At 38.4% G+C, this 12,817-nt stretch overlaps 1 protein-coding gene and 1 pseudogene across 2 annotated transcripts in view; both read right to left on the bottom strand.

Moving 5' to 3' along the window:
- Positions 1-12,817, bottom strand: part of LOC144662593 (uncharacterized) — a 55,666-nt pseudogene that overhangs the window by 32,546 nt on the left and 10,303 nt on the right. The gene's annotated exons all lie outside the window — the stretch shown is intronic.
- LOC144662909 (U3 small nucleolar ribonucleoprotein MPP10-like) lies at positions 2,194-8,209 on the bottom strand. The gene is made up of 6 exons (XM_078523848.1): positions 7,590-8,209; positions 6,654-6,795; positions 5,810-5,877; positions 4,636-4,773; positions 3,941-4,051; positions 2,194-3,102 (listed from the first exon to the last, which is right to left on the bottom strand). Exons 1-6 carry the CDS (start codon positions 7,899-7,901, stop codon positions 2,620-2,622), a joined length of 1,254 nt encoding a protein of 417 aa, XP_078379974.1. The 5' UTR covers positions 7,902-8,209; the 3' UTR covers positions 2,194-2,619.

Genomic DNA, 12,817 nt, shown 5'->3' with positions numbered 1-12,817 from the left:
CAACAAGTAGCTGCAATAGAATGCCCTTACGAGCCATCTTAGCGCTCTTTGGGCTTGTCACGCAAATTTTTTCTCCTCCACGTGGGGCAGAAACGCGTGACGAGACTGAAGAAGGCTAGGACATAACACGCTCTACTCCGTGGAACGGGATGTCCAGGGGACGGGAAAGTGGGAGTAGGAGGGGGCAGGAAATGTACTTATAATAATTTCCCTTAACTTTCAGTGGAAATTAGATTTTTTAGGATTGCTGATTAATAAGTACTATTCTGACTGTAACCTAGCGGCTTAAAGGGACACTGTCATACATACATACACATACATACATCATTTATTTGTTTACGCAGGTCAGAAATTAGGCAGCAGGAAGAAGTTTCACCAGCTTCACTTCAAAAACTCAAGAGCCTAAAAACATATGGAGACTACGAATAGTGGACCAATTTTGTTAAAAATCACTATGCAAGTGTACTGAAGCGATAAACAAGTGATATTATGGTGTTGCCCTTAGGAACTTAAGATCTCAACTTGAAAAAACCAGGCTGATTTTTTCAAGTTTCGTTCTTGTAAAATGGAAAAACACCTACAAATTATTATGGCTTCCTTCTTCCAGTTCAACAACAATTTATCTTATATCTCCATCTCGATGTACTAGGTGCATTTCATGTACGAGAAGACCTATTCGCCAATTTTAGTACTTTTTACCGAAAAGCATTAAAATCCCCGTGACGGTGTCCCTATAAAGAGGCCAATAGAAAGAGCATGGAAAAGGGGATAAAGGAAGGCGTCAGGTATAACAATAATTGAAGTCAAAATATTAGTACAGTTTATCCAAAAAGACAGCGGCAAAAAGAAACGAGTCGGAACAATTTTTATTTCTCTACCAGGATTTCCTGCAAATGAAATTCTGGGAAGTTTCTCTTATTTCTGGGACGAAGTTGTGCAAATGAAAAGTAAAAAACGCCGTGTTTCGGTTTCAGGTTAAAATCCGCGGCGAGATTGGCGGACTGGCCTCGTTTAGACGTTGCCCCCTTACGAACCTTGGCGGTACTTTTGCTGCAGTTTATTTTTGTTGAGGGTGGTAACTATTTTGCTGACCCGTGATCGACCCTTTTTATCTCCCGTAAAATGGTCTAAAATGTGAAATGGCTTTTTTCCCCTCGTGAATCGTGATTCCATAGAAGCTGTGTGGTTTTCCAAAAACGTTCTCTTTCATTTTCCGTGAGGCATGAAATGCCAATAATACCTTATTGTTACTTTTTTTGCGGGACTTAATTTTCGCGATTTTCAAAGTATTGCGAAATTTAAGAACCGCGAAAATTTATTCGTAACGTTTCTGACAATTTTTTTTATTGTTTTAACTTATATTTTGGACTAACCGTGAAACGTGATCTATACCCCCCCCCCCTCCACCCCCACCCTCTTTGTTGTGAATGGACGGCGGACATTGCACCTCGTCCACTGTACCGCATAAAATACAAAAAAATGAAATGATCCAATATTTTGTTAACACATTTTATGCACGGGTTTTGCCGACAACTGAGCTTTAGGAAACAGAATCCGGGCTAAGGCTGGATATGTTTCTTTGCAAGTGAAGTGATCTTATTAAAGGATTTAATTGATAACACTGGTCCTACTGGATATTAAAGGCTGGTTCTCATATGATCGCCCCGATCGTCTCTGTCGCTTCTATCGTTTGCAAAGTCTGAGGTGATTGGAGCAAGCAAACTTTTTGAAGCGACAGAAGCGACAGAGACGATCGGGACGATCATATGAGAACCAGGCTTAAACGCCACAATTTTTATCTCTGAATTGTTTTATCGGATGAAAATGCAGCTTCTTTAATGAGCTAATAGGAAGCATTACAATTTTATGAAAAATAGAAGCAGTTATTGGCTGTTGAAATATGCCAAATTTATTGATTTTCTTGTTACAATAGGAGTCTCACCTCTGCCCCAGATCCTATAGTACACAAGCTGTCAGACCCCAGGATCCCCTATTGCGAATGATCTTAAACTGCGTGGCGGGCGTTAAAAGGGGAGACGAGAGAGGAAAAAGGAGAGGGAAAAAAGGAAGAGGGGACCTATACCTCCCCTTTTAACGCCTGCCACGCAGGCTAGAACGACCAGGAAGTTTGTTGCTTGCGATATGCATAACTTTTATTCATAAGTTTTGTACACTAACTAACTTATTCATTTACGCACTGTATTGTACCAGAGGTCTTATTATACTGCATTTTTTGTGTAAAGCACAGCTGTAGTCATGATATACATTTAACACGAGCGTTGAATCATGACCGTTAAATAACGTCACGTTGCGTTCCATTCCGTTATATACGTAAAACAATAATCGAAAAAAAACATTTCCAATGACTTCGAAAGTAACTTTGTATTAGCCGACCTGTATATGTAGCACGTGCAATCAAAAGCTAAGCTATTGTTTCTTGAGCCAATTACGTGCGCGACTGAATAACTTTTCCCGCGCACACATCTGACTGGTTCATTCGAGGCTTCCTAAGCTGTGAATGGCTCAAATATGTATCCTGTTATCATATGTTATCAGTCATTGGAAAAAACGGTTCAATCCTGACAATTTTCAAAGCCTAGTTTAAGGAAAAGTTTATTATCAAAGTTTCAGTTGCGACACTTTTACAGCGGATTTCTCTTTCTTTCTCTTGGTTTCTTTCTTTGCTTTAACTTGATCTCTGACCTCGTCTTGAAGACGAGAGAAGAAAGCTGCTGACGATTTCACAGGCTTATCACTCCCCTCGTCTGTCAACACCGACACATTTTTCGAAGATTTGTGATCTTTTTCCAGCTTCTTCAGCGCAGCCTTTTTAGAATGCTTGTTTCCAAGTCCAGGGTTGAGTTTTTCCACGAGTTTTCTCCGCTTCTCTTTTGACACAGCTCGCTCATGTTGCCTCCTCTTCTTTGCTCGTCGTTCACGTTTTCTGTCTGTGTCTGTTTTCTCTGTACTGCCTTTCTGTTCTTTCTTCTTTTCGTGGATTTCCTCCGGAGCCAACATCATAGCATCGCTAACAGCCACTGGGGCGACTTCTTCCACCGATATTACAGGCACATTGCTGACAACCTTAAGCTCTGGTTTAAGCTGAAATGAAGAAAAAACTCCTTAAATGCGTACCAAAGTTAGAGATGTACCCCGAATCTCCCTTCTCTCCTACATTTCTTCTTATTTGACTGTAAAGCCCTGACCAAACGGTAACACAAGAGGACGCAACTAGTCGCAAGTTGAACTTGCGTACAGACTTGCGTTGGGTGGCTAAATCGTAAAAAAACCTGCGCTCATAAATTTGATCTCGACCAAAGTGAACGCAAGTGCACGCAAGTCCTTGCCAAACGGAGACGCAATACGTACGTCTCCGTTTGACCAGGCCTTAAGCTTTTTAGAAGGGGAATTATTTTTATTCCGACAAATTGTTTAGGAAAATTGGCAAAATGTTAGGAGAGTAAATCTAATAACAATACTTTAACTATGCCGATAATATCGATATCTATGTTTTATTTTGTCTTGTGGCAAAAATTCATTATTCCGGGGTTAACATAGCGAAATACTCAACATTCCTTTATAGTTTTTTAGCCAATATACTGCAATATTCAGTATTTGAGGGCAGTATTCAATGTTCAACATTTCGCTTCAATCCAGTATGACACCACCACCTCAGCAGGGGGAATATAATGACCCAAAGATTTTTTCAGTCAGTTTGCAAAGGGTACAACGTTCATGTTAGCCTTTCTAAAAACTCTTTCCATACCTATTTTCCAACACATGTATGTTAGATGCTCCGACACTTTAGGTCACCCTCTCCTAAAGACCTTAAATAGCTCTAACCGTGTGTGAAAACCATGAAAATATACTTGTTTCTAATGCAAGTAAAAAAGGCCAATTACAGTCAGTAAGAGATATTATTTATCAAAAGATAGCTTACCGGTTTAGGAGTAAAATGAAAGTTTGATAAAGCATCAAGTTTGGCGAAGAGTTTAGTCATCAAGGCTTTGATTTCAACATGCTCTTCATTTTCTTTCTCTTCAGCTTCCGCCTGCAACAAAGTAACTTAATTTAACAACATAACACTTACACTCATCATGAAAATGTAGCATTCTCTGTTGCTTGTGTTATTTACGGATGACGGATAACAATAACATATTGACTATAATTTTATATGGGCAGCACACGCATTTGTTGAATAATATTACCGGTTACGGTGCACCTACTCATACTCCAAGTTTGCAGTACTAGTGCTGTTGTGATAGTAAGACAGTCTCTTTAAAGGCATGTTACAGCACTTTCCTCTCCCCCTCTAGACTGTCCAAAGCCTCTCGATTTTTCAACGCAAAAAAGCAAACAAAGAGTTGCTTCTTCCGTTTTGCGCTGGCGTACAGTTCTCTTGCCGTTCTCACCGCGCGCTCATCAATCGAAAAAACACGAAAAAATAGAGGGCTGTGGACAGTCTACTCCCCCTCTCATTATTCCAAACAACATGTTTTCCAACATTCATTCATGCATGATGTTTCTGAACTTTGAATATTGGGGGATTTGTAATGCAACATGTGCATCCGCCCTTCCCATTAGCCCAAAATTTTCTAAATGTAACTTTATCTTCTAGTTTGTTATTTACATTACTTGTGTTTGTTTGAGGTATTCCTGTTCATAAATCTGACTCAGACTCAGTTTGCTTTTTTCTTGATCCAGTGGTATCTTTTTCTTGTACTCAAATGGCTCCATGACAGGTTTAACTTTACGTTCCACATCATCCCATGCCTACAATAAAAATAATCATAAACATAAAATGTACTGTCTAAAGGAAATAATTGGGTCAACTAAGTAGATATACTACCAGAGACATACCTACGATAGACTGTAACACTGAGCAGGTATTCAGCAAAGTATTATATAGGGAGGCTCCCTTCTGAGGCCAAACTCTTTGATAGAAAAGGTAATCCTTTTATATATTCCTCCTATGTAAGATCGTTCCCCTTTTGTCATAACTTCAGCAGAAATACTGCATCCTTTTTCTAAACGTTTACTTGAGTATCCCATTAAAAATACTCACTCAGATGAATCAACTGTTAAAATACTTTTCGAAAGGGTCTTTTAAAAATCTATTCAACATTTCCCCCCTACACATTCCTATACTTCAACTGGTGAAATCCTTCCCCTAAGCCTGAAAAAGATAACCCCTTTAGGCAGAGCTTTCCCATATCGTCCACTACGAGGAGTATGCATCCCTCTGTGGTACTGTGCATCAAATTATGCTATACATTTAATTTGGCAATATGATATCCTACAAGACAGGATCAAAGAGAACGACCGGGACATCCGACTCGCCTGTACCCAGACCTCCGCCGTTGCAGAACACACCAACAACACCGGACACCACCTGCTTTGGAGTGAGGTAAAGTTTATTGATCGTGACCCACACTGGTACAAACGCAGGGTCAAAGAGGCAATTCACATAAGACTTCACCCTAATAATATCAACGGGGATAATGGAATTGAAATTCCTGAAGCATGGATGCCCATGATAAAAAAACACAACAACAGGAGAACTGTAGGACAGTGGACCGCTGAGGGAACAACAGGACACAGAAACAGCGAGGATCGAAATTCACCAATCACAGCTGTTGAAAACCAACCAATCACAGCGTGGCAGCGTGCTTTATAAGTTCACGCACAACCAGTCGACCTTATCGCCTGATGAAGACTAACAGTGTGCAGTCGAAACGTCACGATCTCCATCACACGTGACTACGTCATGAGACAAATGAAAAATACTTTATTATTAATATGAACATACTTCATCTTTGATCCTTTGTTTCACTATGTCCTCAAGGTTTTTAGTTGTCTCTTCTGTTATATCTGGAGCTGTGACAGAGATAACACATTATTTGAAGATTAAAAACTTGAAAAAAACTATTTTAATAATTTTATTTTCGTCACAGTAATCCCAGGTAAGATATGATACAATAAAATACAAAACAGGATCTTTTCTTGTGCTCAAATATTGTTTGTCCTTACAGGTATTAAGCAATCTGTTCTCCAGACAAAATTGAAATCGACAGAATGAACCAAGATGTTATCAAGATGTTATGAACTGCTGAAGATGATAAATATCAGAGTTTATGGAAATGCCTTGAAGCACTAACTACAGTGAAACTATGATAAAATAAAGAGGTAAGGGACTGGGAATATGTTTTTGTTATGACTGTTATATATCACATGTATTGCACTGTTAGTAACATTCTCTGGGCTGAAGAATATCGTTCCTTATACTGGGGGCCTTGTTACAAAGGGGTTCATTATATCTGGGTTCTACTGTATAACACTGAATGGTCAGTATTAAATACCAAGCTTTAAAAAAATAACCATGCTTTTTAATGATAATAATCATTGGCGAAGAAAGGAACCCTTCCTTGTGGTTGAAAAAAGTATGCATGAGGTCCAAAGGGTTTAAGAAATTTTGGACTCCCTTTTCTTTTTGCAAAAAAGACCCAGCCTCAGTCCAGCCCCTTTTTTCCAAACATGAAAAGTCCACTCTTAAATTTGCTCCCTCCTTCCCCCTCCCCCTCTCCTGAGCTTTTCCGGATCTGCCACTATATGTCATTATTATCATTATTAGGTGTACACATAATTTTTTTTACCAGCAGTGGTTGTGTGATCGAAGCTGACATCTTCTTCAAGCAAGCTGTTGACAGGTCGAACATTACCACCTGTTTCACCAGACATCTGCCAGGGTTTTTTAGCTAAGTTGGCTTTCTCCAGCTTGTCAATTTTCTCCTTTAGCTGTAAACAAATTTGTGATATTGGTGCAAATGAAAAAGACAACAATCTTGAATCTATAATATCATTGTCAATACGCACTTCATTGGCATCTCCACTTTTCTGACACAAAGCCAAAGGCTTGTAGAAAACACAGGATAAGACAGTGAATGTTTACATGTATGGCTTACATGTAAATTAGTAGCCATGTGGCTTCTTTTGTCTACTTTGTGGAGACTTTAATGGTCAGAGAAGAGAGGGATAGCCATCTTATCCATTTGCTTTGCTTTAACTTTTCATTTAATGATAACAACTTGCAAACTCTCCTCACATTAAACTATAAATTTCACATAGCACTAGTTTTGAGAAGCCGAGGAAAGAAGAAGGCAATATCCCTTGGTAAACACGATTGAATCTATTACTTTCATGACTTCATTGTTTATAGATATTTTAGAGAAATTAGATGCCAGTTGGGGTACTACGTATAACAGTCATTATTGACAAAAACAGACCTTGTTTAGAATGGTGACCTGGGTGACCTGTTCCCGCACATCATGTATCACTGACACAAAGAATTTTCGACATAGAATACCTGTATTACAGTGGACTCTATCTAAGACAGACACTGTCAGGACTGGCTCTAACTGTCCGTCTTAGAGAGGTGTTCAACTTATAGGGAGTTAGTTACAGTAAAATTACTGAAAAACGGCAGGGACGGGACCAACACCAGGTGTTTGTTTTACAGTCTGAGGTGTCTGTGTTGTAAAGGTGTCCATTAAGATAGAGTTGACTGTATTCATGTGTACTATAAACATTACCTTTTGTTGTTTCTTCTCAAAATTTGAGATTGCTTTAGACTTTTCTTCATCAGTGTCCAATCCATCGTCACTGCTAGCAGCAGCATCCTCTATTTCCTCGTCTGCACCTTCATCATCAACTTCCATCTCCTCATCTTCATCATTTTCGTCATCTTTCTCACTTTCGTCTCCACTTCCTTTATTTACATTTAGTTCTCCATCAGGAGGATCAAAAAAGTCTGCATACTTCATTTTCCTGGCAGACTTTCCACTTCTCTTGTCTTTTCGTTTTAACTCCCTTTTTCTACTCAGAAAGAATAACAGGGACCTCATTAGGGACTACTATAGGTACTTTAGTTAGCTAGTTAGGCAGTGGTGGATCTACATGTAGGGGAGGGGCCCGGGGTGGCCTGGGCCCTCACCTTATTTTTAGACCAAACCAAGGACCGAAGGGCCAAGAAAAATATTATTTTCAAGAGCAGCCTCCCCTCCTTTTTCAGGGTATGGACGATCGAGGCTCCCACTTACCCGAAGGTCTGGATCTGCCACTTCTTAGTTAAATGCACTTTGCTGCATCAAATGAAATGAAAACGGTGGACAGGCCTAAATAAATGGTGCATCACTAACAAAGGACTTTTCCTTGCGTGTGTAATCAAGCCTTTCTATTACACACATGTAAATTTTAAAAGGTATACATGTGTCACGTGTGTGAAATGAATGTAGATGCTGAAATGTAAGCGAACAGTACTGTATGTCAGCATTATATTCTTCTTTAAATTGTCATTAAGTTTCTCACACTGTAGTGTTAGAAACTAATTTAACAAAACCTTTAGCACAAACCAATTTAAATACAGCAAACATTTTTACCTCCAGGTGCATAAATTAAAATACGTGTAGCAATGAGTGTAGGTACAGTTGACTCCCGATAACTCGAACCTTCAAGGGAAATTGAAAATGGTTCGAGTTATCAGGAGTTCGAGTTATCGGGATTTGAAAACAAATGACCGGAAATAAGGAAAAAGGGTGTTTACTGATTTTCTGTTCATACAACAGTGTAGATCAGTGTACCGGCTCTTCTTTGGGAAATGATTAAACTAAAAGTGCGAGAAAAAACAATATCCTACGCCGCGTACAAAAGCGCAACTACAAAGAAACAAGAAGAAGCACTAGAAAGTGAAATCGCCTTGTTAGAAAATCAACTGGATAATGCAGAAAATAACAACCCCTTATATCACATCGTCGCAGAAAGAATTACCACCTTAAAGAAAGATCTAGAAAAAATCATTGAGTATCGTACTAAAGGCGCTATCATTAGATCAAAGTCGCTATGGTACAACGAGGGCGAAAAGAATTCAAAATATTTCCTAAATCTCGAAAAGAGGCACTGTAAACATGGAACAATAAGTCAATTAAAAGTCAGTGACAGCGACTTTGTAACCACGGATAAAGGTATTTTATCTGAATGTACAGATTTTTATAGAAACCTCTACACGTCCAAAATCCCAGACTGCTTTCAATCATCAGTGTTCGCCAAAGTAAACACCACTTCATTGACTCAAGAAGAACAAACCCTCTGCGAAGGAAAATTAACTCAAAAGGAATGTTTTGAAGCGCTGAAGAATATGAATCCCGACAAAACACCAGGCACTGATGGATTTCCCGCTGAATTTTACAAAGTCTTTTGGAAAGATATCGCCCCGTTTTTGATCTCGGCCCTCAATTATGCTTTTGACTCTGGTTGCCTCTCAGTTTCACAAAGGCGAGGGGTCATAAAGCTTATCCCAAAAAAGGATGCGGAACTTTACTTCATCAAAAATTGGCGGCCCATTACTCTTCTTAATACTGATTACAAAATTGCCGCAAAATCTATCGCAAATCGAATTAAACGCGTCCTCCCAAACCTTATTAACCACGATCAAACAGGATTTTTAAAAGGCAGATTTATAGGTGAAAATATTCGGCTTATCGATTGCATCATCCAATATGCCACAGAAAAGAACATTCCGGGCCTACTTCTTTTCATAGACTTCGAAAAGGCTTTTGATTCTCTTGAATGGTCCTTCATATATGACACTTTAAGAACCTTCGGCTTCGGTGCTTCGCTCACTAATTGGGTAAAAACTTTATATAACAATACCGAAAGCTGTGTTCTAAACAATGGCTGGGCTAGCGATTTTTTTGAAATTCAAAGAGGTGTTAGACAAGGCTGCCCACTGTCACCATATCTATTCATTCTATCGGCAGAAATTTTGGCCATCGCGATAAGAAACAATACAAATATAAAGGGAATCTCTGTAAACGATGAGGAAATTAAGATAAGTCAGTACGCCGATGATACAACACTAATTCTTGACGGGTCTCATGAATCTCTCTTTTCATCTCTTGCAATGCTTGATGAATTCAGCAAAGTCTCTGGCCTCAGGCTCAATGACAAAAAAACTGAAGCCCTATGGATCGGTGCAAGTATTGGAAATGACAAAATCGTGCTACCAGGAAAAGAACTCAAATGGCCAAAAAACAAGGTAAAAACCCTAGGGCTATGGATCTCTACAGACCCCGAACTATCTGTTTCTTTAAACTACAGCGAGAAACTTGAGAAAGTTAAGGAAATGTTAGGATGTTGGAAATACCGCAGGCTCACCTTGTTAGGTAAAATCACTGTAATCAAGTCATTAGTAGTCTCTCAACTGGTTTATTTACTCTCTCCCCTTTGCTCAAACCACAATGTCATTAATGAAATTAATAATCTGCTTTATAACTTTCTGTGGAACGGTAAAGGCGACAAGATTAAGCGAAAAGTTATGATAAACGATTTTGGTAATGGTGGCCTAAAAATGATTGACATTATCTCCTTCAATAAATCTCTTAAGACCACCTGGATTAAAAAATATTTAGATAACAGTAACAGCGGAAAATGGAAAATCTTCTTCGATATAGCTCTCGAAAAATATGGCTGCCAAAACTTTTTTTCTTGCAACCTCAGCGCTAGAGACACCTTAGCGACAATAACAACTTCTGATGCCTTTCTAAAAGAAATATTAGTTATTTGGGCAGAAGTTAACTTTGAGCCTGAAATAACATCTAAAGATCGTTTTTTGGACCTGCCACTTTGGTATAACTCCCTTATAAAAATAGCAAACAAGCCAGTCTTTTTTAAAAAATGGTTCACAAAAGGAATTACCATGGTAAAACATCTTCTCGGTCCAGACACAAACACCTTTCTATCGCAAAAAGATTTCTACTCAAAGTATGGATTAGATCCTCGCCCTCTAAGTTTCTACGGATTAATATCGGCGGTAAAGTCCCTTCGGGCTAAATCTAACTTCCGAGATGTACAGAAAACCAACTGCGACCATGTGCCACTCACAACAAAAATTCTACAGGCCCAAAAGGCAACTTCAATAGTATACAATAAACTGATTAGCAACAAAAGTCTAACGCCAGAATTAAGTCAAAATAAATGGCTAGAAGACTGTAACCTACCAATAGAGGTTAATATAAATTGGACCGCTGCCTACGTCTTGGCTAAGAAATGCACCAAGAGTACTAAACTTATTGAATTTCAATTCAAACTCCTACATAGACGCGTGTCAACCAATACCTTCTTAACTAAAATAGGTCTAAAAGATAACGAAAACTGCAGCTTCTGTCACTCCTCCCCAGAGACATTAATTCATCTTTTTTGGTTATGTGACAAAACATCACACTTCTGGAAAGAAGTTATCAAATGGCTAGAAAACGTAAATTTACTGCCTAAAGACTACAACTTATCAAATGCCACTGCTTTGGGGCTGAGGCCAGACAATTCTCAATCTGCACTTTTAATCAACTACTGTCTTCTCTTAGCACGATATCACATATGGCTAACTAAAACAAAGGAAATGTACCCAAACTTAACGTATTTCATATGTCTACTCAAATCTTATCGTGAAATAGAAACAGAAAGTGGAGAAATCAAAAAATGGAAACCTTTTGCGGGATACATATAGATATGTTTAATATTGTTATGTCCGTGTTGTTTTTTCTTTTTTTCTTACTTAACTTTATACTCCTAATCTCATGACAGGAACATAGGTTACTGTTTTTTTAAATATCTCAAGTGCAATCACATGCTTTTGCCATACTTTAACAATCAACGGTACATTGTGTCTTCCTGTAATTATGGTTATTTGCCTTCTTCTTTTCTTTGCCCTGTGGTGTTATTGTAATTGCTAGTAGTTTAAGTAGTGTTTTGTAAGCTGTATTTAGGTATTGTTAAAGACTGTTAGTAGTTTAAGTACTGTAAGTAGTGTTAACCGTGTACTGTTGTTATTGTACTGTAATCGCTGTTTTTTTTTTTTTTTCTGTATGTATTGTTGCATTTCAATAAAAAAAAAAAAAAAAAAAAAAAAAAAAAAAAAAAAAAAAAAAAAAAAAAAAACATTTTTACCTCCAGGTGCATAAATTAAAATACGTGTAGCAATGAGTGTAGGTACAGTTGACTCCCGATAACTCGAACCTTCAAGGGAAATTGAAAATGGTTCGAGTTATCAGGAGTTCGAGTTATCGGGATTTGAAAACAAATGACCGGAAATAAGGAAAAAGGGTGTTTACTGATTTTCTGTTCATACAACAGTGTAGATCAGTGTACATTTTAAATAAACAAAAGAAAAAAAAAGGAACAATATATTTCTAAATCACTGTCAGGTATAAATCAGAACGTAACGTTAAACAAAGCAAATTAGCTGCGAACTTTGCAGGTTTTAAAGACAACAACGCTGATGCTATAGGCTACTGCTACAGAGTTTATGCGATTTACTTTTCGAAAAATAGTCAGTTAATTCACCCTGGCGATAATCCTTTAAAGTTTTCTAAGGTCGGATTTGAAAGGATCGGTATCAACCTCCACCAACGAACTGAACGTCTGAATTAGCACGTCAATGGCGTGGCACAGTTCGTGTTTCGAGGGGCGTTCTAACTCGTGTACGTTTTTATTTCAAAATTAATTCAACGTTTTGGACTAGCACGCTGTTTGTTTTGACTTGTCACGTATTGACAGACATGGTTCAAGTTATTGAGGGTAGAATTATATAGAAAATGACCTGAAGGGAAACGAAAGTTGGTTCGAGTTAGCGGGAGATTCGAGTTATCGAGGGTTTGAGTTACCGAGGGTAAAATTACAGTAAATGTTTAACGGAAATCCAGGGGAAATCGACTTTGGTTCGAGTTAGCGCGAGGTTCGAGTAAGCGAGGGTTCGAGTTATCGGGAG

This window comes from Oculina patagonica, chromosome 1 (genome assembly GCF_052425735.1).
Source record: "Oculina patagonica isolate OP01 chromosome 1, crgOcupat, whole genome shotgun sequence".
In the NCBI taxonomy this organism is placed as follows: domain Eukaryota; kingdom Metazoa; phylum Cnidaria; class Anthozoa; order Scleractinia; family Oculinidae; genus Oculina; species Oculina patagonica.
This window is presented reverse-complemented; position numbering and strand designations above follow the sequence as displayed.

What these genes read in the sequence shown, in the direction of transcription:
- LOC144662909 (XM_078523848.1), bottom strand. Translation starts at nt 7,901, where the DNA reads ATGAGGTCCCTGTTATTCTTTCTGAGTAGAAAAAGGGAGTTAAAACGA. An exon ending in AATACCTCAAACAAACACAA is followed by an intron (nt 4,052 to 4,635) that starts GTAATGTAAATA and finishes ACTTTGTTGCAG; the next exon opens with GCGGAAGCTGAAGAGAAAGA. An exon ending in TTCATTTTACTCCTAAACCG is followed by an intron (nt 3,103 to 3,940) that starts GTAAGCTATCTT and finishes TCTTCATTTCAG; the next exon opens with CTTAAACCAGAGCTTAAGGT.